Source organism: Odocoileus virginianus, chromosome 17 (assembly GCF_023699985.2).
Source record: "Odocoileus virginianus isolate 20LAN1187 ecotype Illinois chromosome 17, Ovbor_1.2, whole genome shotgun sequence".
NCBI lineage: Eukaryota > Metazoa > Chordata > Mammalia > Artiodactyla > Cervidae > Odocoileus > Odocoileus virginianus.
In genome coordinates this window covers 37,903,126-37,930,847 of record NC_069690.1, presented here as the reverse complement: position 1 = coordinate 37,930,847, position 27,722 = coordinate 37,903,126, and the positions used below count along the sequence as shown (strand labels likewise).

General features: G+C 52.1%; 2 protein-coding genes and 2 non-coding genes across 11 annotated transcripts in view; all 4 read left to right on the top strand.

Moving 5' to 3' along the window:
• The first annotated feature begins 405 nt into the window (after positions 1 to 405).
• Positions 406 to 8,880, top strand: ARL5C (ARF like GTPase 5C). 7 transcript variants are annotated; one of them, XR_011492306.1, is made up of 7 exons: positions 2,563 to 2,745; positions 2,986 to 3,046; positions 4,277 to 4,424; positions 5,280 to 5,363; positions 5,916 to 6,067; positions 7,590 to 7,672; positions 8,030 to 8,880. XR_011492306.1 is itself a non-coding variant. In XM_020901764.2 (6 exons), the coding sequence occupies exons 1-6, from the start codon at positions 1,836 to 1,838 to the stop codon at positions 7,595 to 7,597; spliced, it is 543 nt and encodes a 180-aa protein (XP_020757423.2). In that variant the 5' UTR covers positions 406 to 1,835; the 3' UTR covers positions 7,598 to 7,672. The 7 variants fall into 7 exon arrangements, 6 of the variants coding, with proteins under 6 accessions (XP_020757423.2, XP_070335486.1, XP_020757424.2 ...); XM_020901764.2 differs by lacking the exons at positions 2,563 to 2,745; positions 8,030 to 8,880 and adding an exon at positions 406 to 1,875 and having other exon boundaries at positions 7,540 to 7,672; XM_070479385.1 differs by lacking the exons at positions 2,563 to 2,745; positions 8,030 to 8,880 and adding an exon at positions 2,118 to 2,346 and having other exon boundaries at positions 7,540 to 7,672.
• Positions 8,881 to 9,525: 645 nt separating this feature from the next.
• On the top strand, positions 9,526 to 9,597 carry TRNAC-GCA (transfer RNA cysteine (anticodon GCA)). Its single transcript has one exon. It is a non-coding gene; the product is annotated as a tRNA-Cys (tRNA).
• A 663-nt stretch (positions 9,598 to 10,260) lies between these two features.
• TRNAC-GCA (transfer RNA cysteine (anticodon GCA)) lies at positions 10,261 to 10,332 on the top strand. The gene has a single exon. It is a non-coding gene; the product is annotated as a tRNA-Cys (tRNA).
• Positions 10,333 to 11,864: 1,532 nt separating this feature from the next.
• The window catches only part of PLXDC1 (plexin domain containing 1), a 65,900-nt gene continuing 50,042 nt past the window's right edge, over positions 11,865 to 27,722 (top strand). Inside the window, exons 1-2 of one of the 2 annotated variants that reach the window (XM_070479381.1) lie at positions 11,865 to 12,322; positions 19,891 to 20,069. In XM_070479381.1, the coding sequence (XP_070335482.1) occupies positions 12,247 to 12,322; positions 19,891 to 20,069 (255 nt within the window). In that variant the 5' untranslated portion in view covers positions 11,865 to 12,246. The remainder of the gene's footprint in view (positions 12,323 to 19,890; positions 20,070 to 27,722) is intronic. The other variant, XM_070479380.1, reaches the window with a different exon arrangement.

Below are 27,722 nucleotides of genomic sequence, written 5' to 3'. Positions count from 1 at the left end.
AGTAATCCCATCCGCAGACAAGTGTGCCTTGGCTCCCTTCTAAATCAGGCCTTCCGCCACTGTCTCTTTTTTAGTTGTTTTTTGGGTGCGTATATTTGTCTCCCTAACTAAATGGCAAGCTCCATAAGACCTGGACAGGGCCTGTTTTGTCTGCTTGGCATGTTTCTAATTCCTGACTCACATTCGTCAAATGAATGAATAAATGAATGAGTGCCCCCTGGAGATCCTACCTCTGGGCCTCACAGCAGAGGCAGCTCTTGTCTGTTTACTGAATGTGCTCCAGTGAGCAGAAACGAGTCACTTTCAATTCTGCAATTGATGGTGGGGGCAGGGTGCACTAAGAGGTTCCTTCCCTCTTCCAACCCTCCAACTTCCCCCCAGGAAACAGATGGTAAAAATGCTTTAAATATTGCTGCTTCTCCTAGCACATTTCTGAGTCGCTACCCTACCCTACCCCGGCACAGCCCAGTTCATTTTTAACTAGTGCTGAAATGGAATCAGCCTAAATGGGCTCTGGTAGTCAATTCTCCCTCCACCTAACTCTGGGCAACACTCCGGGTGGGATGAAAATTCTGTATTCAGTGAACTCTTCCCTCTTCTCTCCACAAACTACCCAATCTTCCTCAGTCCTCTTCAACGTGCGTTCATACTCCTTTTTTAATACTCCAAGCATCATTTCTCAGGCTGTAATTTAGCTTATAGCCCTTCAGTCCAAAAGCAACACATCCCCACTGTGCACTGGCTCGGCGCTGGTGGGAGTGGACCGTGGGGAATACACAGGTGAGAGAGACATGACCCTGCCCTCTAGGACTCACAGTTGATTGGAGAAAGCAGACAGGCCAGTTATCATCTCAGTGTAGAAAGGAAGCCCCATTTGACTGGAGAACCAGGCCAGGGCTTGGGAAGTAGGTGGCTTCGGTAGTGGGCACTTCAAGGGATTTAGGAACTCACCTTTCTGAGAACGTGTAAGGCGCTCAGATGGAGGAAACACAGAGGCAAAATCATAGTTGGGCACGTGTGGGCAAGAACCGTGGATGCAGAGCATGGGGGATGACCCGCAAAAGCAGGTGGGATGTTGTTCTTGGGGATTCTTCAATGTCAGGTGAGGGGATGGGTCTGAATCCAGGGGGCAACAGGGAGCCATTGAAGGTTTATGAGCTGTGGAGTAACAGACTCTGAGCTGTGCTTGAGAAAGGTTAATAGGGCTGTGAGGAGGATGCTCTAGGTAAAGGGGAGGCAAGGAGACCAGTTAAAGAGTTGTTCTCTTGGGGGACAGGAGCACTGATGGGCTGTAGGTGGGCAGTGGCAGTGGACTGGAAGAAGCTGAGTCTCTTGTGTGGTGATGGGTTTCTCTTAACTGCCCCCTCCGCCTGATGTTGGTTTGCTTTCTTCACATCTCCTTTTGTCTTCTGGTTTCCCCCAGTTTATGCAAAGAAGGAAATTCACACACAAACAACAACAAGCAGCTCCCCCCTTCCTCCGTCTCCTCCAGCCTGGTTCTCTCCAGGCGCGGGCTCTCCTTCGCTGGATCTCAGTATCCCGGATCCCTTTGTAGGGTCTCGGCTGAAGGCTCTCTCTTTTTGCTCCGTCCCTATCTTCAGATGCCCACTCTTGGGAATCAGAAAGCTATGCCCAAGCAGGTGGTTTGCCAGCAAATCATGGGAGCAGCCCTGCTTTACTCCTAGGAGTTGCCCATCACCAAGGAGCCTGCAGAAGGAGAGGACACCCAGCCCTGCCTAAGGGAGCTCACTTGAAGGAGCCCTAAAGGCTCACGTTGATGAAACAACTGGAGACCTGTTGAGGGTTGGAACATTCTCCCAGCTCAGAGAGGATGCATGAGCCCTCTCTGCCTCACACAGCTAGTAGCTACAGAAGGTGGGTAGCTTAAGGTTTTGCTTGTTTTGAGTGCCCCAGACATGGCACTTGGAGAAGGGAGAGCTGGCATCTAGTGTGGGCCCCTGTGCTAGGTTTCTTGATTTGCAGGTGAGACTAGTCCACCCAGAGAACTCAGGGGTTTCCTCAGGGTGAGGGGGAGGATGTAAATTCTGGACCCCGTTTTCCTTGCATCTCCAGGGCTCTGGACAGGTTGCTGATTGTCCCTGTGAGGTCCATGGTGCCCTCCTGGGGCCAGTGTCCCAGGGGATTCCCAGGCCCCGTAGGGGACAGACTCGCGGGGCTTCGGAGACCTCATAGGCAAAGCTGTGAGAGCCTTCCCCAGGGGGCGGGGCTCCAAGCACCTGGGCTCGACCTGGGCCCCCAAGTCCCCCCGAGTCCTAGCCCCGTCTGGATCGGGACGTGCCATGGGACAGCTGATGGCCAAGCTGATGAGCATCTTCGGGGAACGGGGTAAGAGGCACATGAGTCATCCAAGAGACCACTTTGACCCAGCGCCCACCTGCTACCCACCCCCTCTCCTCCCCCTTCAACCTTCGGGGTGGTCTGGAAACATGCGATGGGGCACCTCAGGCTCAAAGAATCCTGCGTGGGGGCTCCCTGCCAGCTCCGAAGTCTCCCCTGCCCCCTCCCCGCCCACTCCTCGTCGGTCGCGCGCTTCGGTGCATCCCTGAGCGCCCGGCCCAGCGAGCCTCCTTCCTCCGGCTAAACGCTGTCGCCGGTTTCCTATGGTCGTGACTTCACGCTCAGCTCTCTTTTCAGACCCCTTCTCTTGGCAAGAAGCCCTGAGCTCCCCGGACCTTTTGCACAATCATTTTCCTGGAAATGTGGAGAGGGGAAAGTGGGGTTCAGGTCTCATTTCCACTGTCCCGAGGAGGCGCAGGGGCCCCGGCCCGGTGGGAAAGAAACCTGGCCTGTTAGTTTCTTGGGGGGGGGGGGGGGGGGGGGCGCGGGAGCAGAAGTAGTACCGTGGGCCGAGGTCCCCCAGCCTGCTGGGAACAGTTTTCTCCTTCCTGGGAGGCCTGGTGGGGCACACAATCCCTTGGTCATCGGGTTTGGCACTGACCCTGCCCTTCCCCCGAATTCCTCCAGAGCACAAGGTTATCATCGTGGGACTGGACAATGCAGGGAAGACCACCATTCTCTACCAGCTGTAAGTGACTCTCGGATGGGGAGGGGGCTGGGCCTTCCCACCAGACTGACAGGCATTTGGACCAATCACCGGAGCCTTTTCCTGGGTCTTCTTGTAGCCGGGAGAACAGACAGGCGGAGCGAAGGAGTGACCTTCCTGAAACAGAGGCCCCTCAGTTCTGTGGCTTCTCGGCCAGGCGTTAGAATCCTGCTCGGTATGAGCAACCCAACTGCTCCCCCCCATCTACCCGCGGTCCCTGCGGAAGCCGGCTGTGGGCTTAAAACTGTCCAAACCTGACCGATGATCTCCTGCTTCGCCCCCCCTAGCGTCAGGTCTCTGCTAACTCCGGCATCCCAGCCTTGTGTCTTCATTTTTTCTTCCCCCTTCAGTCCCTTTTCAGACTGGAGAAGGAAATGGCAACCCACTCCAGTATTCTTGCCTGGAAAATCCCATGGACGGAGGAGCCTGGTAAGGCTACAGTCCATGGGGTCGCAAAGAGTCGGACACGACTGAGCGACTTCACTCACTCGCTTTCAGAGCAAAAGGGAGTGCCAGCTTTGGGTCTGGCTGGATTCTGTAGGTCCTGGTCTAGCAGAGTCTGGCACTTATGCTTTTTCCAATATTCACTCTCTGGATGGCACCTCTCCTGTTTGGAACTTCCAGAGTATTTACTTAGGAAAATTTTCCCTGAAAAAGTATAATTTTTCCTGAAGAAAAGAGAAATTCAAACAACATGAGTATATATATAGTAAGGTTCCCTCTCACCCCTAACTTTCCATTTTGTGTCTCAGGTTTTCCAGAGGTATTTCCTACATATAAAAACATGTGTTTTTTCTAAGTCATTTTAAACAAAGCCCCTCTCTGAAGGCCCTCACTTATGTCTGTCCCCTTTTTCAGTCCCTTGCTACTCAATCTGTGGTCCACAGACTGGCAGCGTTGACATTAGCTGGAAGTTTGTTAGAAATGCAAAACGCTGGGCCCCAGTCCATACCCTCCTGATCAGAATCTGCAGTTTAGCAAGACTCAGCTGCGTATTAAAGTTGGGGGAGACTGTTCTAATGAGTCTCCCCTCTTTGGGGTCCAAGTCAAGCAGGACTTGATCTCACTCCTGTCTGCATTCCCTCATCCCCAGCAGAGGCTCCGTCAACCTGGGCTGAGTTGCTCTGAGTTAGATTCAGCCTGATTTAAGGTGGGGTCCCGAGCTGACAGTGAACTGGGCTGAATGGTTGGTGCCCTCTCCTACCTCCCTAGCCTGACAAATGAGGTGATCCATACATGTCCCACCATCGGTAGTAACGTGGAGGAGATTGTTCTGCAAAAGACCCACTTCCTCATGTGGGACATAGGAGGACAGGAGGCTCTGCGCTCCACCTGGAACACATACTACTCCAACACTGAGGTGAGGAGGCTGCCTGGGCTGGAGGAGCTGAGCTGTGTGATATTAGCCAGTCACTTAACCTCTCTGAGCCTTGGTTCCCCCACTGTGAGCTGAAGATTGTAATAATGACCTCTCTGGGACTTCCCTGGTGGTCCAGTGTTTAAGACTCTGTGCTTCTTCTGCAGTGGGTGTGGGTTTAATCCCTGGTTGGGGAACTAAGAGCCCACATGCCATGCAACTTGACCAAAGAATTAAAAAAAAAAAGATCTCATGAGTTTTTATGAAAATTAAAAAATTAAACAAGAGCTAATTCAGATGTGCTGAATACTTAATGCAGCACAATGCCTGTTAAAATTTTTGAATACTTTCTGGCAGTTTTGTTTGCTTGCTGGCAGCTTTCTGTTTGATGCATTGGATGGGGTAAGCTCTTTGTCTCTGGGGGGCCTTACTTTCTCACTCTGGCAGCAGCAGAATCCAGTGGTTTCATTCCTGGAGTGAGAGCTGATTTCAAGCTCCAGCGCTACCACTGTATGGCTGAGGGCAAGATACACTGCATCACCTCACTGACCGTCAGTCTCCTCGTTTGTAAATGGGGATAGTAACAGTTCCAGTTCCATAAGATTGTGGGGAGACCCAAGTGGAGTCACAATGCCTAGGACTTGGCATAACCTTTGGCACACAATCAGAAGTTGTGCTTTGTCCAGCCTGGGTCTGGATAAAAAGTGAATTCAAATGGGACGAGGGCAGTGAGGTCTTGAGACTGGACAGTTTGTTTTCTGTGGGGCTCACATCAGGGCAGAGTAAAGTGGGAAGAGACATATTCATGGGATGAATGAATGTGTGTGTCATCACTCACAACTTCCCTCTGCTGGCCAGTTCATCATCCTTGTGATTGACAGCACAGACCGGGATCGGCTGCTGACCACTCGAGAGGAGCTGTACAAGATGCTGGCCCATGAGGTATGCTCCCTGCAGTTGGGGGAGGACCCAGGGCACTAGCTACTAGCTGTATGACCTCAGTCTACTCACACAGCTTCCTGAGCATCATTACTGATGCCCCAGTCTCTGAGCACCTCTATCCTAGCAGCTTGGGCAGGGCAAGATTATTCCAGATGAAGGGCAATAACACCTTCAGCACAACTGACCACAGAATTCAGAGTTGCAAGTGCGAGTCCTGACCTCACTTCTCACTCACTGTGGTGGGACCCCACACAAGTTACTGCACTTCTCTAATTCTCAATTTCCCCAAGTACAATATAAGTGGGATAGGTCATCAATTCCTACCTCCTGGGATCATTGTAAGGATTTTATGAGCTGGTTGAGAGGCACTCCATGAACTGTTGGTGTCGTTTCCTGTGGTTGTTACTGTTGGGCCGGGCCTCCCTCCTTGCCCCACCTGGGCATGGGCCTGTCTTGCTAGGAAAGCAGGAGAGATAGAGAGGGCTCATGGGGCAGTGAGAAGGGCGGCTGGGTCCTGACAGGCTGACTGGGGCTGGGTTCCTCTGTCCACAGGCTCTACGAGATGCTTCCATCCTCATCTTTGCCAATAAGCAGGACATGAAGGACTCCATGACCATCGTGGAGATCTCCCAGTTCCTCACCCTTAGCGCCATCAAAGACCACCCGTGGCACATACAGGGCTGTTGTGCCCTCACCGGGGAAGGGTTAGTGGCTGTCCTACCTGGACCTTCAGGGCCTCTCCCAACCAGCTGACCATCAGAAACTTCTCTTGTCTCTCTCCTGTCAGAATCTGACTCATAGCATCCCTTAGCATCTGGGTCAAGACAGCTGAACACCCACCCACAGTTAAGATGCTGTGGGTAAGCAGTGAGCAAGACAGTGTCTCTGCTGTCCCAGGGGCTTGTTCCAGTGGGGAGAGAGGTGACACTCCAGTCAGACACAAACATTTTCGGTACTGAGAAGTGCTATGAAGAAAGTGAAATTGAATAACAGGGGTGGGTTTGCTAGAGCTCTAGTGGTCAAGGGACCATGTCTACTAGGAGGTGACTTCTGAACTGAGACCTGAGTGAAGAGGCAACCAATGGAAGACCTGGGGGACAAGCCTTCCAGGCGGAAATCACTGACTCTGGCCTTGGGTTTCCTTATCTGTAAAGAAACCTGTTTACTCCCAGTGTTTCCGAAGAGAATAAATGATATCATTCATTTAACATTCACTGGGAATCTACAGTTGTTCCTCCATATCCATGGGTTTCACATCCTCAGATTTAACCAACTGTAGATTGGAAATATTCAGAAAAAAAAAAAAGCCAGAAAATTCCAAAAAGTGAAAATTGAATTTGTCATGTGCTAGCAATGATTTACATAGCATTTGTATTGTATTTACCACTTTTTACATAGCATTTATAATATATTAGGTATTATAAGTAGTCTAGAGTTGATTTAAAGTACTGATTTAAATCAGTGACTAGGTTATATGTAAATATATGCCACTTTATACAAGGGGCTTGAATGTCTGAGAATTTTGATGTCTGCAGGGGTCCTGGAACCCTGGAACTCCATGGATACAGAGAAATGACTGTTCTTTGTTCCAGGCACTGTTCTAGACACCTGAGAAAAAGTAGTGAACGAAACAGATAGAAATCCCTGCCCTCACGGTGCTTATTTTCCAGGAGGGGAGAAAGAGACACTGAACAATAAAAATAAGAAAAATGTACAGTAAGTTAAAAAGTGATAAGTGTGAAGGGGAAACATCAATAGGAAAGGGAAGTTGGATGTATGTTGGGGAGAATGTTGCAATTTTAGATAATGTGTCCAGGGAGGGGCTGCTGATAAGAGAGCTGCTGATTGAACATCTGAGAATGTGAAGGAGCTAGGTCATGGTCACACAGAAAGGGTCTTGAATCAGGCCTGTCCTCTTCCCTCTTCCCTCTCAAGTGGAGTCACAGTGGGTTAGGGGCTTGGATATCCAGTTGAAGAAGGGGAGACTTTAGGCAGGCCAGCCCAAGGAACCACATATTTCTGGCCATGTCCTTCTAACTCCTGGGTCAGGAGGAGCCCCCCGCCCCTGTCTCCAACCCATATTCAGTTCAATTCAATCAGCATTTCCTAAGTAACCCTCATGTGCCATGCACTGTGTCAAGTGATACAGACATGACCAAGACCCCATTCTTGCTAGGAGTTGCTCACAGTCTAATGAAAGAACTTGCTTATGGAGCCTCTTTGCAGGCCTTTGAAGCCACCCTGGCACTGACCCAATGATGGAGTGGGGGGAAGGTGGCATTGGAGGCTTGCCCAAAGACATTGCTAAGGTGGGTCTCCAGGCCTCTTTGTCCAAGAAGCCCTCCCTGACTCCCAAATCCAGAGGTCTCTGTACATCTCCTTTCTAAACGTTATCACAGTATGTAGTTATACAATTATTTGTTTGATCATTTGTTTAATATCTATCTCCTCTGCTAGACTGTAAGCCCTAGAGGGCATGTCTATTTTTTCACCAGTAACCCCTCGCATAATACCCATTGCACGGTTCATTTATATTTGTTAACTGAATGCAAAACTGGATATAAATTTGGGCGTTCCAGCAGTCAGCTCTGGGTGGGGCTGGGGGCTGGGGAGGCCATCAGCCTCATGGGGTATGCTGATCCTTGCTCTGTTCTTCCCTCCTCCAGGCTGCCTGCTGGGCTGCAGTGGATGCAGTCTCGGGCCACTGCCAATTGATGTCCCAGCCTGAGGCCAACCAGAAATTTGGAGGGTTTTGCATGGACTATGTGGGTAGAAAACCCAAGTGACTATTTATTATTTTTCTATGACACTCTAGTGACCAGGGGCATCTATGGATGGTGAGATTGCCACTGCCCACCCAACCTCCTCACTGAGGAGCTAGACAGAGCACCCTGAGTTGCTGCAGGCAGGACAGCAGAAAAAGCTGCCCTTCACTGCATGGAAGCAGGCATCCTTCTTAGAGACACCAGGGAAGCTGTTGGATGTGTTGGGGGATTAGGAAGTGGAGCCCTCTCCCTCAGCCCTCAGCCTCTCTGTAGGAAAAATGGAGGGCAGAGTAAGAGACCCCTGGAATTGTTCTTTATTTCCTAGACCTCTACCCCAAGCCCTTAATCCCCACTCCAGCTTTCTGGCCCCTTAGCCGTCTTTGTCCCATACACTTCCATCAAAGGAGATTCCAGAAAGGTGAAGGGGCTGGCTCAGACGAAGGAGGGCAGAGCCAAAACCTGAGAGGGGAGAGGGTGGAGGACAGGACCTTCCAGTCAGAGACACTTCCTCATATTGCAGGGGGTTCCACTGCTCCCTCACCTATGCGTTCGCTCTGAGATGCTGGGTCTGACCACAGCTTTTGAGCTTTAAGCTACCCCTTCACTCCCAGTGTCCTCCCAGTGTGAATCCCACTCCTCCCAATATCCCAGATTCCTATAGCATTTGTTTAGCTTGTCTTTTTGTAGTGATTTTTTCCCCCCACACCATAGCAGGAATTTTATGAAGGTGTAATAAATGCCATTGAAAACTGCTCACTTTTTATTTCTGCATGCTCCTTTGGCTGCACCTCAAAACTGACTTTCAATTTCAATCAAAGTTCTCTGGCAGGGGAAATCCACCTAGGAAATGGAAAGGGGCTGCCTCAAGGGTCTATATGGGGACTGGTTCTTCGGTCCTGGGCTCTATAGCCCTCTGCCAGGTGACTAACACCAGGTTTGCCAGCACTCAGAGCTCTGGGCTCTGCCTGGGCCTAGGGGAAGGAGGGCAGTAGGAGGCTTTAGGGTTTGGAAAAGCCCAGGAGTCCCATCAAAGTAGAGCTGGAAACAGGATGGAAACCCAGGCTGCCTGTCCTGTACGGGGAGCAGTGCTATTACCCCCAGAAAACCTGGGATGGTCCTGAGGTCAGTGGGTCTGTTCTCTTCCGAAGTCAGGAAGTGCACAACGCTGTGAGATATACACAGATATCTGGACACAGATATAGTGGGATCAGGATTTCTTAACCCTGTGGTTTCCATAAAGAATGATGGCGGGGAAGAATTCAGGAGGTCTAAACATCTCCATTTAGATGCCGTGTTCCTTCCATCAGGTTAGCTACAAAAAACACAGTAGGTAAAAAAATCAATTGTTCCTTATTCTGTAGAAATTCACCTTAAGTGGCAAGTAGTAGCGGTACCACGGGGGTATAGCTCAGTGGTAGAGCATTTGACTGCAGATCAAGAGGTCCCCGGTTCAAATCCGGGTGCCCCCTCTAAGGCCTAGGTTTTTTTTTTCTTCCCCTGTTTCTTAGTCCTGCAGTGCTCCCACTGAAGTTCCCTTACAGGATAAAGGGGAAATGTCCTTCAACATTGCAGACCTCTTTTGCCGGCGATCAAGGTGGAGACCCAGGTCCTGCCAAGCCACGCCCTCAGCCTCTTGGGGGCTGTACAAAGGCCCACTCTCCTGATGGGGTGGAGGCGTGAGCGCCCGCACGCAGGTCTACGTGTCCCGGGATCTCAACTGCTGTTGGAAGACAGACTGAATTCCTAAGGGCCGGGCTTGGGCTGGGACAGAAAGGACTGGAGGTGTCTGTGAGCGTGTAGGAGAGAGATGGGCGCCAAGATAAACGCTAGGGGCGCTCTAACAAGGCAGGAAAGGCGGACCCAGGCCCAAAAGAAGGTCCAGGAAGTGAGAGATCTAGGGGAAGTGAGGAACATCCCCTGCCGCAGTCCCCAATTGCTTTTTCTTACATCATTAGAATCCTTTAGTTCAGAGTTTCAGGAAACAAACTCTGCATTCAGATAAGTAGTCTTTTGAGATTTATAGTCTCTCTGTCTCTTGAAAATACTGGATTCCACTTCCGTTTGTGGGCGCAGGCACAGCGCCTGCGCTGGAGTAGCACTAAGAAGTCATCCACAGTCAGGCTACCAGCAGAGGGGGTATAGCTCAGTGGTAGAGCATTTGACTGCAGATCAAGAGGTCCCCGGTTCAAATCCGGGTGCCCCCTTGTATACATTTTTAAGAATCCAAATTCGGATTCTCCAGCCACTGCGTTTCTTACAGCTTTCTATTTCCACGATTTTGTGTTGATGTTTACTTCACCACTTCTATTTTGGGCAAGATGAGGAATGGCGAGACAGCAACAGAAACTTAAGAGCAGAGTTTCTCAAAATGTGTTATTGAGAACAGCACCACCAGCTGGGAACGTGTTAGAAATACGTATTCTCGGCCTCAGAACTGTAGTACTTGGGGGTGGCTCCCAGAAATCTGTGTTTTATAAGCCCCCCAGGTGATTCTGATGTACACTCAAGTTCTAGAAGCTTACATTAAAAAAAATTGACACGTCATTTGCTTCTAATTATTTCCAAGTTGCTGTTTCAGCCTGAGTCCTTTATTAAGAGATCTTTTAAAAACAGACCGCGCACGGGGCATCCCGGACAGGGGACTGTTCAAAAAGATCAGTGCCGGAGCTGAAATTCCGTCCTGGGTCCTCTCACCTAGACCTCTCGGAAGGTAGGGGCAAGGAGATGTGAACCCGCCTGGCTGGAGTCGGAGATACTCTCAGCGCGGAGGCTGGTCTGGAAAATCGCGGAAAACCGCAAAACACGCGCGTTGCAGCTCGTCACGTGGCCACTAGAGGGCAGCAAGAAGCCGCAGCTGGAAGCAGCAGCCTTTTTGATCCTGAGAGTTGGCCAAACCGCAATTTAAATGAGACAAGAAGAAGAACTTACAGACAGGCCTAACCGTGTCCCATTCTAAGTGATTAGGGGACGTGGGGCTAAAGGAGGTCGGTTCTGGGACCCTGGGTCCTGAGGAAGAAGGAACTGGGATTCTGAAAGATTAGTCTTTAGGGCCCCAGCGTCCCCTTCACCCCCATTCTCCCTCCATCCAGCGCGGGATCTCCTTGCCTCCGCACCAAGTAGGTCGAGGAGGGAAGAGGCACCTCCGGGTCCTGACCTGATTCCCTGCCATCTATTAAATCTCCTAAATTGAGGATATTTTTATTCTGTTCTGGTAGGGTAAAAAAAAAAAGTGATCTATTCCCAGAGCCTGCTTATAAGGTGGTGGCAGTTGGGGTGAGACGTTTCCTTGCTCTCCTCTGATTGGGTCGGGCCCTGTGGAGGTCTGGGGTCCCCAAAGAGGAGGGTGACCTCAGTTACTTTCCGGGGGTGGGAAGAAGTCCAGGTTATTTCAAAGTAGGGATGATCCAGGTCTCTCCATCACCATGTCTGCGGGATGGGATAAAGTGGAGAGAAGCCATAAGAGGGCGTGGAATTCAGGCCTCTGCTGCAAGGGGAGACTCCTGGGGTGGGGGTGGGCGTCAGATCCCTACACTACTCCGTGCAACAGCCCAGAAAGTCGGGAAGCCTGGTGGAAATGGGTCGGGGGCGGATGGTAGGAGCCCAGGGTCTGAGGAAGGGGCGCCCGCTGTCCCTTGCTGGGCTCTGGCCCTTCGAGCCTTCGCTCCACCGCTTTCCCCCAGGGAGTGGAGGAGGGGAAGGCAGGCTGGAGCTAAGGTGCGGTGTAGGGGTAGCTGATGCTCTTCGGGGGTTCTCCCAGCCCGAGGGTTCCCCGCCCTGTCCCCCTCCTCCTCCCGCCACCCCCCTCCCCCCCCGCCTGGGAAGCGGCCGCGGGAGCTCTCGGGGAGCGCTCGGGCTGGGCTGGGAGGGCTGGGGTAGACTCGGGGCGAGCTCCGGAGGCGCCGCGCCCCCCCCCCCGCCCCGCCCCCTCCCCGGTCCCGGCTCCGGGAGGCCGCGCGGCTCGCTCGCCGCCCGCTGGCGCTCCGCCGCTCTCACTGCTTGCCTGCCCCGCGCTCTGCTGCCGCTCTGCCGCCCGCCCCTCCGCCGGCCAACCCGGGGGACCGCGCAGCCCGAGCCGGGCCGGGACAGCTGCGGGCCGGGGGCGGGTCCTGGCCTCCACCATGCGGGCCGAGCTCTGGCTCCTCGTGCTGGTGCTCAGGGAGGCTGCCCGGGCTCTGAGCCCCCAGCCCGGGGCAGGTAGGACTGGCCAGAGTTGGTGGGGTGGGTCAGGGTCGTGGGTCTGGGGGGCAGGTGGGCGGGCGTGGGCATGGACAGGTACCGGCAGGCTGGCGATGTCAGAGGCGCCGGGGGTCGTGTCCGCGGGAGGCCAGGAGCGCTGTGGACGGTGGCAGGTGACCAGGGACCCCTACTTTCCTAAACACACAGGGTGTGTGAGTGAGGGTGGAAGATCAGACACCGATGCCCCGATTTCTCCTTCCCTCCTGGAAGGACACTGGAGGGACCCCAGTGGAGAGGGAATCCATAAGGCATTGGGCTTTGGCCCCAAACGGGACGGTGGGAGAGTCACAGGGACCCCTGGCCACACTGGGTGAGGCTGAATTCTGATGAGATGCGGAATCTGGGATGTCTCTTGCCTCAGTTTTGTTTCCTTTTTCTCTCCCCTGCCTCCACTCCCAAGCTGACCCAGTCTGGGGGCTGAATGGCAGCAGCCTGGAGGATGGAGGAGACCCACCATCTCTCCTCCAGCAAGGGCAGTGGGGAGCCTGACGCCCTCTCCTCTCTGTTTGGTACTTGAAGAGCCGCGCTGGGCCCAGAAAGAAGCAACTTGCTGCTTCCCCACCCCCAGCCTCTAGGGTCCGCCAGTCACTCTTGCTCTAACTCTGCTCTGGTGGCCCTTGGCCTGTAGCTGTTCTGGCTCTAGATTAGGAGGGTGGGGTGTCCTACCTTCCTCACAGCAGGTCTCTGCAATCATTCTCCCACCTGGAAGTCCTTTCTGAGATCTACCTTGAGTCTCTCCTGTTGTAAAGGAGAACCATTTTTCAACAAGTAATTTTGCATTCTCCTTTCTTCCTCATGTATGCAGGCATTCTCTGGGGTTGGGGAGGTGGGTGATTGCAGTCAAGCCTCTTGACAGAGAGAATTGGGAAGACAGAGTTCCGTGCCTCACAGGCATAGATGTCCCCCAGGGTGGGATGGAGCAGGTGGAGAGTTTGTCCAGGGGGATGCTGTAGTTGGGCTGCTGTCTCAGGGGCCTGCAGGCATCAGGCACAGCATCAGTGACGGCATTCTTGACTTTAATGGTTCCTGAATATAGTTGAGACAGGCCCGGGTTCCTGTTGAGAGGGAGAGTGTGGGCAGAGGGCAGCAGAAGCTGAGGTGGCAAGAGGCTGCTGGTGCAAAACCACCAGTTTTCAGAGAGAAAAAGAGACAGACGGCGGCCAGAGACTTCACTTCTAGTTCCAACATCTTGCTTGCTCTGTGACCTTGAGCAAGTTACTTTCCTTCTCTGGGCCTGTTTCCTCCCTTATAAAGTGAGGCTGTGGGCAAAATCTTTGTGGGATTATGGAATTATGAGAGATATTTTTTCTTTTTTATGACTCTCTTACCTTTTCAGATTTGTTATGATGTGTGTGGGGTAATTGCAAAAAAAAAAAAAAAATTAAGTCAATATAAAAAGGAATGGGTTGGACAGGTCAATTTTTGAGGTCCTTGGCAAACCCATCCTGATGGGATCTTCTGAACTCTGGATATGACTGGGTTGATGAGGGATGGCTGTGAACCTGACTGAGATGGGAGATCCACGGAAAGGGGTGGGGAAGAGGGCATTGGAAGGAAACAAAGATGGTCAATGCGGGGGCCAGAGCCAGGCCTGGCTGAGGGCTGGCAGAGGGGCAGGCAGAGTGGCAGGCAGAGACTCGAATCACATCTCTCAGCAGAGGACACTCTGTCTACTCAGCTTTGACAGATTCACCCAGGAGAAATGAACTTTCTCTGCAGCAGGCGAGATTGGTGAGCCTGAAGGAAGCCAGCGGGGGCAGCTGCTGACTCTGAGTCGTGCTTTTTTTTTTCACAACGACCAGACTGGGCTTGAGCGGGGCCCTGTGTGGAGGCAGGGGGTGTCTTCTAGGGAGAACAGGTGTGGGGGGAGACCCTCTGGAAGAGGGCTGCTCCGGTGGGTGGTGGAGCCCTGGAGACAGGTGAGAGGGCAGTTGGGGGCTGGACCTGAGGGGCGGATGCTGCCATCCAGCCCCAAGGATCCAAGTCCTCTGTGCTAGGCCGGGAAGGGGGATGCGGGAGGCAGGGGACGGGGGCCAGGGCTCAGGGGGGAGATGAGATCTCCCCTCCCTCTTGATGAACTGACCTTGAAACTTCATCTATCATTAAAACAGGAGCAGGAGAAAGATGAGCGACCCAAAGATACAGTAGGTGGTGAGGGAGATCAACAGAAGCTGATAGACAGATGGGGAGACAGGAAGATACTAGGGTGCGTGGTGGGAGCTGGGGGCACTCTGGGGTCTGGGCTGAGTGAAACTGGAAGTGCCTACAGCAGACAGAGAAGGAAAAGGCCACTGGAGGTGGCATCCTGTCCTGGGAATTAGCAGATCAGGCCCAGCTCCAACCCTAGGTGACCCTGGCAGCTTTATCCTTTTTCTGCCCCTTGGATTCTCCATCCATAAAATGAGGTTTGGACCAGATTGCCTCTAGGGCCCCTTGGAGCCTTGACTCTGCTTCCAGCCTTCTCCTTGCTCACCAGGGCTCTTCAAACAAATGGAGACTGAAATCCAAGCTCTGCCCAGTGGCCATTGGACAGCCCCTCCCCACCCCCACCTCTGCTCCACTCTGCCTGGGTCTGCTCCCCAGATCACTCAGGCTGCTGTCCACTGGGATCGCCAGGTAACTGGCTTCTCTTCATCCAGGTCTCAGTCAGCTCAAGGGCCCCCTCTGAGAGAGGCTTCCTGAGGCCCCTGTCCAGAGTAGAAACAACCCCCAACCCTTCCGTCCTTCTGTTTCCTCCACAGTCCTTCTCACCATCTCACATTGTCCTGCTGGCTGAGTTGTTCATTTTGTATGTGTCTTTCCCGACTAGAATCTTCATGGGCATAGGGCTTGTGTCTGCCTGTTCGCTGTTTTTGCCCCAGCACTCAGCACAGTGCCTGGCACATATGCGTGCGTGCCAAGTCGCTTCAGAGTCTTTGTGACCCTATGGTCCATGGCCCACCAGGCTCCTCAATCCATGGGATTCTCCAGGCAAGAATACTGGAGTGGGTTGCTATGCCCTCCTCCAGGGGATCTTCCCGACCCAGGGATTGAACTTGGGTGTCTTATGTCTCCTGAATTGGCAGGTGAGTTCTTTACCACTCTTGCCACCTGGGAAGCCCCCCCAGCACACGGGGCTCAATAAATGTGTATTTAGTGAGAGAATGAATGGGGTCTGTGACCCCATTCTGTCCCTTTGAGAGAAACTCAGAGAGGCAAGTTCTTCTTTTCTTCTCTCTTCCCCTCTTTTCTTCTGAGCCACTGGTCATCCCTCCCTGCCCCTTCCTCATGCCTCCCTCTCTCTCCCCAGATCAGGGTCCTCAGTGGGTCTCTGCCTGCCTGCAGGAGGGAGAGTGAGGTTGGCGGCTTTGTAACTGAGAGGCAGGATTTCACTTCAGGTCTGGAGGCTTCCCCAGACCCCTTGGAAAACTGGTCCTCATATGAAACCCACGAAAGGCAGGAGTACCCTGCTGGATGCTTTGTGTACAGTATTTTGTTACAGACTCGCAAAATGACTTGCCAAGTGTAGGTTTTATCATTTCTGTTTTCCAGAGGAGGAAACTTAGAGAGATTGTGCAATTTGTCCAACGTCATAGTCAGTGAGAGGTAGAGTCAAGGTTCAATCTCAAGCTTATTTGATTCCAAACTTGTGTTTTTATTGCTGTGATAACAAGGAGGGTTTCTGGTGAGGCTGTGCCCCAAGGGAAGGGTCTCAGGAGCTCTGAAAATTTAAACATGCCTTCCTTCCTTCCTTCCATCCAGCACCTGTGTGTGCTTGACCAGCAGCTGCTCTATGTCAAGCACGTGGAGCTTGTGCTTGCACAGGTAGCAGTGATTTGTCAGGATCAGGCCTGGGACCATGCACGTAGCATTTGGGGTGAGGCACAGAAATGTCAGAGAAGGCGCTGGAAAGAAGTGACATCTCGTGAGACTTGAAGGATGAGCAAGAGCTCATCAGCTCCCTTTATTTATGGAGCAGAGTGATCTAGGCTGCGAAAACTGCCTGTGTGAAGCCCCATGGCCAGAAAGAGTGGGGCTGAGTCCTGGAAAGGAAGACAGGGGGCTGAAGAAGCCAGCAGGGATCTGATCACGAAGGGGCTCCAGTGCTGAGTGGGAGAGCTGGGCTGTCAGCTGAAGGGTCGTGGCAAGAGGGGAGCACGGGAAGGATGGAATGGAGTTTTTCCTTTGGACAGGATGTTCTGGCAGGCATGTGGGAGACTGGCCCAGGGGCATGAAGGGTAGAGGCTGAAGTCATCACCAGGAAAGAGGTGATGGCAGCCACAACTGAATGATGGCCATGGGGCTGGAATGGCAAGCTCGGGTGATGGGTGGGATGAAGGTGGCTTGGCTCAGGCACTGGGATGGTGTGATCGGGCCTCCCAAAGTCAGCGCATTGCTTCTTGCCCTGGAGCAGGGCAGCGGCACCAGCAGAGGTTTGGGGCATGGCTACTGGGCTGCCCCTCGGCATTCCAAGGGGTACAGTCTGCCAGGGAACCTCCCAGGTTTGGGCCCAACGGCACTCGTGCATCCTGCCCTGGGGCTGCCCTGCACCTTCGGAAACAGCGTGGCAGGTCGGTCCCCTGGTGTACCGTGGTGTGAGCAAACCTGCACCTGCTGTGCCTGAGTGCAAACCCTGGACTGGTCACATGGCCTGGCTTTCCCAGTTTGTAAAATAGATCTACAACAGCACCCCTCTCATGAGGCGACTGTGGGGATTTAATGAGTTGTGGGTGTACCACCCTTGGAATAGTGCCAGTACAGAGTACGCATTTTCTAGAAATGAGCTATTATTGTTATTATCCCTCACAGCGCGAACACTAGACTTGTTCGCTACTTGGGGTCATGGGTGGTGGAATGGATGAATGCATGACTAGCTGTGCTCTGGAAGCTTCTTGCATCGCTCACAGGCGGGTCCCCTCACATGCAGAGGCAGGGGATGGCTGCTGGGAAGAGGGCAGAGCAGTGGTAGCCAGGGGTTGGAACCCACAGGAGGAAGACTCAGGCCTTCAGACACGTGTGTGCGTGTGCACATAGGCCCTTACATACACACGTGCAAAGCCAGCTGGGGCTGATTCCTTCTGCAAGCTGAGGGAGTGATGTCCCATCCTAGTCAACCGGGAGGGGGCAGGGTGTCAGGGAGACAGTTGTGGCGGGGGCTGGGAGGGCGAGATTCAGGGTTAGGTCAGGGCGGGGCAGGTTCCTCGGTGGCCTCCTTCTCTGTCCCTTGGCCCTTCTCCTTCCTGGATACTTGGTCTCTGGTCCTGGCCCTGAGTCTTCCTACGTATAAAATCTTATTTTTGCTTCTTACTGTATGATCATGGTGGCCTGTGCCATAGGCACAATTATCATTCCCATTTTCTACTTCTACTTAGAGAAGTGGACTGGTGGGTCCGAGGTCACACAGCCTGTGGGTGTCAGGTGTGCCCTCCCTGGCCGCACTTCTGGTGGGGCCCTCTCACCAGGCCTCGGGTCACACCATCCAGGCACCTCCTGTCTCGGATGCAGGACTGTGATGCCTGCAGATCCCTAGCATCCCTTTCCAGGCCAGCTAAGCTCCTCTGCTTGTTCTGCACAAGCTCCTTTCCTGTTCTGGCTCCTGCCCAGGCCCGAGGGCTGCTTGCAGGAGGACCCAGGGAGCTGGGCAGGGCAGCCCAGCACAAATAGTTCTGACTCCAGAGGCAGCTGTGGGCCCCACCCGAGAGGGGCAAGACAGCCCTGGCTTGGGGTCCGAGCCACAGGCAGGCTGCCTTCCCAGTATTGGGTTCAGGTCCATCTCAGCCAGTGGGCATCTTGGGGCAGGGGTCTGGAGACCACCCTTTCCCTATCTTCTCCAGAGCATCTGGTTGCAATTAGGGGCAGGGGAGTGAGAGGGGGCCGGCAAGGATCCAGCAGGCGCCAGCAGCCAAGAATGACTTAATTGGATAAAATGTCTAATGACAAACCAGAGCCCCACAGCAAAGAGTCCTGGCCCTAGCCCCAGGCCTGGTCCTGGCCAAGCCTTTTCTCAACCTCTGTCCTTGCTGGCTCCCAAGTTACCTCCAGTATCATGTCCTCAGTTGTGCAGTGACTGAGCACCCACTGTTTGCTAGGCACCAGGATACGCAGTTACGGTAGGTGGCAGAGTGCTGGGGGAGCCCAAGTCTACCAGGGAGGTGGGCACATAGTTGGACCTCTGGCGGGTGCTGCAGGAGAGAAGGCTACCTCCCGGAGCTCTGGGGACCAGGTGGGGCAGGGCATCTGACACAGCACAGGCCTGAAACTGATGGAGGTCACAGGGAATGTCAGCTCCTCCCATCTGGTAAATATACACGGCCATAGTAGGTGTGGCAATTGGAGAAACAGGATAAGACACATCTTTGTGGGCATGCATAAGTCTTTTTCTGAAATGGAAAAGCATGGTTTCTGTGTCATTTGGAATACATTTAATGACCAAGAGGGAACTGGAGAGAATATTGAGTCGAGGAACGGCTGCTAGATGGCCTGGGTGCAGCCACTCTTCAATCCTGTGCCCGCCGCAGACATTGCCAATTGATTGTGACCATCTTTCCTGCTAAACACAAATGGAGCCTCAGAATTCTTCCCAATTAGAGCATTCCTGGTTCCCACTAATCCACTGGAGGTGGCTTTTGAGATGAAACCCATTTGTTATCCTCGATGGATTTGTAAAGCTCCTTGTTCCATGGGGAAAGTGACTTGCCAAAGATGTTTGAAGGTAGTGATAAAACTCAACAGTGCTCCCCACTATAGAAACATCTTCAGTTGTCACAACCTGGGAGGAGGTGCTACTGGCTTCGAGTGGGTAGGGGCCAGGAATGCTGCTAAAAAATCCTGCAATCCTGCAATGCATGGGACAGTCCCCCACAACAAAGAATTATCCAGTCCAAAATGTCAGTGGTACCAAGGATGAGAAGCCCTGAACTAAAATAACTCTGCTCTCTGGCTTCTAGTCCCTGGAGTCCCTTGGAAGATGAGATTATGTGCCATTTCTGGCAGAGAAATAGGGAATTGGTTTGGAAAGTACTAGAGCAGTTGTTCTCACCCTTGTCTGCCTTGTCAGGTCCTGGGCATCTCAGAAACTCCCCTGGGGATCATTTAAAAGTCCTCACGCACAGGCCACATCATAGACTAACTACATCAGAATCTCTGGGGTGGAGAATCCAAACATCAGGAATTTTTAAAGCTTCCCAGATGATTCTAATGAGATTGAGAATAATCAACCCTTTGGGGGCAGATCAGCCTGGGTTTGAAACTTCTCTCCATCCCTGATCTACTCTATGACCTTCTTTAACGTCTGTGAGCTGCTGATTCCTGTTGGAAAAATGGAGAGCATCAGATTTTCAGTGGAGGGCTGGAGTGAGGGCTCAAGTGTCCTGAGTGCAAAGTTTGTGGGGTGAGCTTGGTGCATGCTGGGTGTCTCCTGACCCGGTGTCGGTGTCCCCAGAGTCAATGATGATATCAGGGGGGTCAGCGCGTCTCAGAATAAGCGGGCTGGTCCCCCTTCCGGCCTTCACTCTGCCAGGACTCAGCTTTCTGTCTCTTTCTCCCAGGTCAGGATGCAGGCCAAGGCTCTGGAGGGGCCACCCAGGGGACCGCATGGGGCTGGAATCGGAGAGCCGGAGAGAGCCCTGGCCAGGTGTCGGAGCTGGACAGGACTCAGCTGAGCCAGGACCTGGGTGGGGGCACCCTGGCCATTGACAAACTGCCGGACAACGGGACCAGGGTGGTGGTGAGTGCTGGAGGGACACAGAGGGGGAGGGAAGTGGCGGTGGCGGGGGGTGGGGGGGGTGGGGCCCTGGTGCCCCTTGCAAACTTCTCAGACCCACGAGTGTATCCTTTGGGGTCAATCTTGGAGGTCAGTGTGGAGAGAGGACTCCCAGGGGAGGGGAAGGAAGCCCAGTCCAGCCTGGGTCAGAAAATCTTAGCATCTCAGAGCTTCATAGGCTGCCTACCTACTTGTGGACTCAGAGAGGTGCAGTGACTTACTCAAGGATGCACAGCATGTCCACAGGGTTCAGGACACTGGACTCTTCCACGTCTTAGGGCCTCCGCTAGAAGCAGAATGAAGGTGGCTATTACTAGTCACATTGACTGCCAGCTCTGGTCCTGTGCCTACCTAATTTCTGTACCATCTACAGACCACGTGGCCCCACAGGGTTAATGGTGTGACTGCTCAACCCCAGGGCAGGGCGCTCTGAGCAGAGAAGGCAATTAGAGTGGTGTGGCCGAAGAAAACCTCCTCTGCCTGGGGCAGTCCTGGGGCTGGTGAAGCAGGGAAGACGTGGAGACTGTGCAGTGCTGGCCGGCTTCCCGGCGGCCACAGAAGAGCTGATGGGGGCTTCTGTGTCTGGGGGGAATCTGTAATCACGTGTGTGTCTGAAGGTTACTGTGTATTGTGTACATTTGCCTGTGTGTCTGTCACCGTGGGCTGCTGTGTCTGTGATGAGTGTGAGTATGTGAGAGAGACTGTATGAGCATGCCCGTGGTCATGAGCAGAGGCGGCCACGGCTGCAAGTGAAGAGGGTGGATTCTCAGGTGGCAGAAAAACTACAGAAGGAGAAGCAACAAGAGGATGGGCATTTCTTTATGTTTCGATAACTCGTTTTTTAAATCCAGGACGCACACGCAATCAAAAAGGTCAAATAGTGCTGAAATCAGAAAATAAAACACAGCCGTCCGCCCCTCCGCTCTGGACCTGCCCACCCCTCGCTCAGAATATGCCACTTTGAGCTTTTCACCTGGCTGCTACCTCCGTGTGTTTCTAAGTAATTTGCTTATGCAGCTGCCTCTTGATAAATCTGTTTAGACATTATATGTTGATTGCCCATTGTGTAGATGAAGTTTCACCTTCTGTATACTCCCCCAAACGTGGTTTAATGCTCTCAATATTGTTAAATCCATAGGCTCTGCTTTTTATCTTTATCAGGTAAATATTGTTCACTACTAAGCCAATCAGGGCACTATCATTGTTTCCTTTCTTGCATCATTTTTGCTTTCCTGCCTCCCACCCCCACCTAGTTGCTTAGATTTTTGTATTTACCAACAGTATATGTTCTTTTTTTTTAATTAAATTTTTTTAAAAAAATCTTTTGACTTCACTGCGCATCATGTGTGTTCTTAATTCTCTGACTAGGAATCAAATCCATATCTCCCTGCACTTGAAGCACTGAGTCTTAACCACTGGACCACCAGGAAAGTCCATGGCTATGTATTCTTAAACATTCATTGGCCTCAAATATAATTTTTGGCACAGTCAAACCTGTCTCATTTTTATTTTTATTTTTTGGAATCTCTCTCCTGTCGTCACACTGCTCCAACCTGGCCTGGTGCTCGCCTGCCTGCCCGCAGCCACCCTGGAACTGTGTCTCTCTCCTCGCTGGGTGCCCTATCCTCTTGATCCTGTGTCTTTTTTTTCCTGCTTTGCTCCCTCATTTGTTTAGCTTCCTGAGAAAGGTTATAGAAGAAGAGAAATTCTTTGGAGAACTTGTACATCTGAAAATGCCTTTATTCTATCCTCACACTTGATTGATGGTTTGGCTGAATATAGAATTCTAGATTAAAAATAATCTTCCTTCACGGGTTTGCAGGCATCTCACATGGTCGTCTGGCTTCTGATGTCACCGTTGTGTCTGATGTCGCGCTTATGCTCATAGTAGATAACTGCTTTCCCGGAAGCTTTCAGGGTGTTACCTTAAGTTAACCCCAGCCTTCTAAAAGTGCCTGTCCTGACTTTTCTCTTTCACTGTGCTGGACAGTTGATGGGCTATTTCAACCCAGGCACTTATATTCACCAGTTCTGGAAAACCTTCTTGTTTTATTGCTTTGACTATCTTCTCTCTTATTACATATTTAATTCTTTCTTCCAGACCCCTTGATTAGATGTCTATCTAAATTGATTCCCAAACTTTCTTCTCGCTTCTGTTGTCCATCCCTTTGCATTTTTTGTTATTTGTCTGTTAGTTGGCTTGTAAGTGGTGTTGTTGATCCACTTTCTGGGAGATTTTCTCAACCTTTTTTTCTTTTTTTTTAGTATTTATTTATTTGGCTTTCCTGGGTCTTAGTTGCAGCGCATGGGATCTTTGCTCTTTAATCACAGCATGCAAAGTCTTAGTTGTGGCATGGGGGATCTAGTTCCTTGACCAGGGATCAAACCCCTGCACTCTGCACTGGGAGCACAGAGTCTTAGCCATTGGACCATCAGGGAAGTCTCCTCGACCTTATTTTCTTAATGTTACCAATTTTTTTTCTACTATCATATTTTTCATTTCCACGAACTGTTTATTCTTTTCTTAAAAAAATAGTCCCCTATGGTTCTTGTGTCATGGGTGTAATAGCTTCTCTAGGGATATTTTTAGAATTTTAATATTTTTTCCTGCATCATTTCTTTCTTTCTTTCTACTTTTTAAAGAGTTTAATGTAGGAACAGTATACACGGAGGGGCCAGGAGTGGGCAGGGTGAAGGAAGAGAAGATGTTAGGAGAAGCCGCAGCAGGGAGCAGCTAAAACTGTCCACGTGAGCCTGAGCTGGCAGGGAGGGAGGTTCCCCAGAGGAAGAACTGTGCCATTCTGCCACAGGGGCTGCTGGGCAGGCCGCACCAGTGTGCTGGGAGAGGGACCTAGCCCGCCTGCCTGCAGCCTGGTAGGGAGGGAGCAGGGTAACACGTGCTCTGAACTCTCTCTCTTCATTGTTTCTGTGACTTACTTTTCCCTTTACCTCAGCCTCTGATGTGGCTTGGCACCACTACTGATCCTGTCTTTATTTAAAATGTTGATCTTTTGTTCATCATGGACTTTTCAGCATCAGTTGAACTAATTAATTTGATTTAAAAAATATATGGCATTAAAATATTCTCTTGATGGCTGAGTTTGTTGATGCCACTTTATTATTTAAAAAAATTTTTATTGGAGTCTTGTTGATTTACAATGTTGTGTTAGTTTCAGGTATGTGTGTGTGTTAGTTGCTCAGTTGAGTCTGACTCTTTGTGACCCATGGACTGTAGCCCACTGGGCTCCTCTGTCCATGGAATTCTCTAGGCAAGAATACTGAAGTGGGTTGCCATTCCCTCCTCCAGAGTATCTTCCTAACCCAGGGACTGAACCCAGGTCTCCTACATTGCAGGCAGATTCTTTACCATTTGAACCACCAGGGAAGCCCAGCTCTAGGTATATATACAGCATAGTGATTCAGTTATACATACATATTTTCATTCTCTTTCAGATCCTTTTCCCATATAGGTTATCACAGAATATTGAGTAGAGTTCCCTGTGCTATACAGTAGGTCCTTGTTGATTACCTATTTTATTTATTTATTTTTGATTATCTATTTTAAATATAGTAGTTTGTGTGTATGTTAATCCCAAGCTCTTAATTTACCCCTCCCCACCAAGTTTCCCCTTTGGTTCCCATAAGTTCATTTTTAAAATCTGCAAGTCTGTTTCTGTTTTGTAAATAAGTTCTTTTCGCTGGTGCCATTTTAAGGGTTAGACCGGAGGTCAGGGCCTCCCTCACCTCACCCTAATACCAGCCCCGAGGTGGAGCCTCAGAGAAGGCAGCCCCATTCGCTTCCCATCCTGCCCGGTCTTCTCCATTCTGCAGCACCAAGGAGCCACGGTGGGGTGACGGACCGGAGGGCCAGGGCAGGGGAGGCACCCCGAGGGAGGGAACGCCTGGAGGCTCACCCCTCCTCCAGCCCCCAGCTTTGCTGGGTCATCAGTTAAAGAACTGGTGTTTGCTCTGGGCCAGACCCCATGGTCAGAGGACCATGGCCCAGTCTGGGCAGAGAGGCCCTCGCAAGAGAGCCAAGGAGACGTGTCCTTCTGGAAGCAATTGTCTGTGGGCGTTCAGAAGGGGCAGTGGGGATCGTTAAGAGCCAGTATGGATTCAATAACCCCAGAGCCTAAAAAAACAACACAAATTCTCGGGCCCCACCCTGAACTGACGGGTTGAGAAACACTGGAGCTGGGAATTTGTTTCTTTAAGTCCCCCCTTTTGATCCTGATGGTTCTCTACGTGTGGGAACTTCTGAGCTATAACGTTCCACGCCAATTTTAAAATCCGTTACCAGAGTGATCACCGGAAGGGGAGGCTTTCTCAGGTGCCATGTGTCTGTACTTGATCACAAGACTTCCACTGCCCTGGGGGCTTTGTGGCCCCTCAACACATCAGGAGTCCACACGAAGGAGGACTTCTCTGGTAGTCCAGTGGTTAAGACTCTGTGCTTCTACTGAAGGAGTTCTATCCCTGGTTGGGGAACTAAGATCCCCCATGTCATTTGGTGCAGCCAAAAGGGAAAAAAAAAGAGCCCACTCGAAGGAGCACGACCCCACCCTGGCAGGAGACCTCTCTGACTGCAGTTGAGGTGTCCCTAGCTCTGCCCAGAAGATTGGAAGATCAAACTTCTACATCAGACTTCTCTGTCAGCCAGAAGAGAGTTCAGATGTCAGATTAGGAATTAGAAGCCCTCCTCTGTAGGCTGGATGATAGGTGGCCTCAGGCCAGATGAAACTTCTGGGACAAATATAAATCCTGGCACTTCAGCTTAAAATCAGGTGGGAGAGATGTGGCTTAGCAGCGGTTCATGAGGAAAAGAGTTGGAGCTCCTCACTGCTTGTGGGCTGAGATGAGTCAGGAGTGTGGAGTGGCTGCCAAGGACGGAGGTGGGAAAGCCAGCTGTGTTCATGGAAACCCACAGAAACCCCGGCGACAAGGGTTGGGGCTCTGGGAATCCTGTGGTGGGGAGGGAGGGTGTTTCTTGCCTTGACCATGGCTGAGGGGCTTGTGTCCCCTTTCAGATGGCTATGTAGAAACCAGAGTAGTCTAAATGGTTGAAGGAGCCTGGGGTATTTAGCCTGCTATAGAGAAACTACTAGATGTGGCTGTTTTCTAATAGCTGCAGGCTTGGGACTGGGGCAGAGGGAATGGATTATTTTTCTCCATAGCTCGTATCCCTTCCTGCGTGGAAGTATCTGTTTATTTGTTTTTATTGCCTCTCTTCCCCTGAAACCGAGGCACATGAGACCTGAGATTGTCTTATCACTCTGTCGCCAGTGCCTGGCCTGCAGTGGGCGTTCCTCCTTTGAAGGAACAAAGGAGGCAGGGATTTCCCGTCTCCAGAGGCCTTGAAAGACAGGGTTGGTGAAGAGAAGAGGTTGTGCCCGGGGTGAGTCGTTGGACTTAGTGGCCTCAAAGGACCCAACTCTACTTACTCCTGGGTTCCCACACACGTAAGACAACATCAGTGCTTATACACCCTATATGCACCGGGACACGTGTCCACACACTGCGACCTGGAGTGGGGGCCTCGTGCCTGCATCCTCAGAGGGGTCTGTGCTCCATTCCGACCTGGCCTTGAACCCATTAGGCCTTGCCCTGAGCAGCGCTCAGTGGAGAATGGTCATGACTGCCTCTCTTCAGCGCAGCCAGACCTCCACACCCCCGGCTGCATGCTCACGCTCCCCTGGACAGTGGGCCCTCTTGGCCCCTGCAGGTGTCCCAGGAAGGGGCCCAGAGACGCCTGCTTCTCTTGTGTCTCCAGTCAGCGTCTCTGAGAGTGGGGTTCTCCTTGTCCAAAGGAAATTCCATCTTGGCAACAGAGGGCTGAGCAAGAGAGAAGTGGCTGAAAGGGGGCATTTCAGCAAGTTTGATTTGGTCTGCTTCAGGAAATTTTCTTCATTTTCCACAGGACGACATTTCCACCATTTATCCATATCACAGTCCATTCTGGGCCAAAAGGAACCAGACTCTGGTTCCCTCTGCTCAAGAGGCCGAGGGCCTGGTACCTGGGCTACCATCCCTTTTGCCCCCACCCCCCAGCCCCACCCAGGAGCCTCCTCATTTTCCTTCATGGCTCCTCAGTCCACCCTCCTGGCCCCGGCTTCCCTGCTGGCCCAGCTCCTCACCTCAGCCTGTCTGCCCAGCCCCCATTCCAGACCTTCTCTGCCCAACCTTGCTCCCCCACTTTCCCTTCTCACTTCTTTGGCCCAACCCCTTCTTCCTAGTCCCTTCTGCCCAGCACCTCCTGCCTGGCCACCTCGCCACAATGCTCCTTCAACTCGGACCTCTTGCTTTGGAAGCCTTGAGGCGTCTGGCCTGTGTTCCCAGGGTGGACTCAGAGCCATCTCCTTGGATTTTATTCCCACGCCCACTCTGCCACCATCTACCATCCTATTTCCCCGTGGAAATAGGATTCTTGTCTGGACTCAAGCTTTCCAGAGATTTTCCACCAAGACCAGTCCTGAGGCCCTGGGGACACTGGAAATTTTATGGGGGAGGGAGGGATTGGGGAGGGCTGTAGTGCTAAGTCAGATATCTGGGAAGAGCCACAGTTTATCCTCCAAGAGGCTGAAGGGGAATGTCTTCAAACCTGGGGATTTCCAAATCCAAATGAAAGGTTTTCTTGGTTCTGTGGTTCATGTCTGGTTCACAGTTTGAGAGGAACCAAGTTTAAGAGAATTCAGATTTGGGAGTTCCCCCGTAATAGAACAGTTTTACTCCATAACAGAAAATTTTGACTCCCCACCTCTCACCCCAGTATTCCCCCTGGCCTCGCTTCCCTGAATTCCTCTCCTCTCTCTCTGACCCAAGCAAAACTTCCCAGCTCATCTGACCACCCTGGCAAGCCTAGGAATGCTGAGGAACTCTGTGGCTGGGCAGGGACCACAGCATGCAAGACAGTTGGGCAGTGAGAGGGACAAGTGGGTGCAACATCTGCCTGGTTTCTACACCCGCCCAAAGGAGGCAGTTCCCAAAACGAAACCTCTAGAAGGCCCCCTCCCCAGACCTAAGCCTAAGGGCCTAGGGCCTAAGGGGCCTAGGGGAGACAGGGCTTAGGGGAGACAGGACAGACAGACTCGTAGCAGGGACTCAAGAAGAGCCCCAAGCAATGGCTCAGCAAAGAACCCAGGCATGCCAGTGCCTGCAGACCTAAGGGCCTAGACCTAAGGCCTAGACCTAAGGGCCTAGGGGAGACAGGACAGACAGACTCGTAGCAGGGACACAAGAAGAGCCCCAAGCAATGGCTCAGCAAAGAACCCAGGCATGCCAGTGCCTGCACTCAGGGGCAGGGATGGGGTGAGGAGGCTGCTAGGAGAAGATTCCTGAGGGTAGAGGGTGAGGTGGGTGGAAGGAAAGTTGTGAGCTGAATTGCGAAGAGAGAGAAAATAAGAGATTTCGTGAGAAGGAGGGGTGTCCTGAGAGGTGAGAGGTGGAGTCTGGGCATCCAGTCTTCAGCACTGTGGAAAGAGTACCACCGTCCTGGCCTCCCATCTGGCATGCACCAGCGGCAGACCTTGGGCCGGGCACTTAAAAACCCTCAGTTAATGAACCTGGCGTTTCAAACCCCTGCTAGCTTCAGATTTCTCAAATGGAGCGGGTAGGTACTGA

Coding starts and splice junctions, on each gene's coding strand:
- ARL5C (XM_070479383.1), top strand. CDS start 2,622: ATGGTCGTGACTTCACGCTCAGCTCTCTTTTCAGACCCCTTCTCTTGG. Junction 2,746..2,985: donor GAGGGGAAAGTGGGGTTCAG/GTCTCATTTCCA, acceptor GAATTCCTCCAG/AGCACAAGGTTATCATCGTG. Junction 3,047..4,276: donor ACCACCATTCTCTACCAGCT/GTAAGTGACTCT, acceptor CTACCTCCCTAG/CCTGACAAATGAGGTGATCC.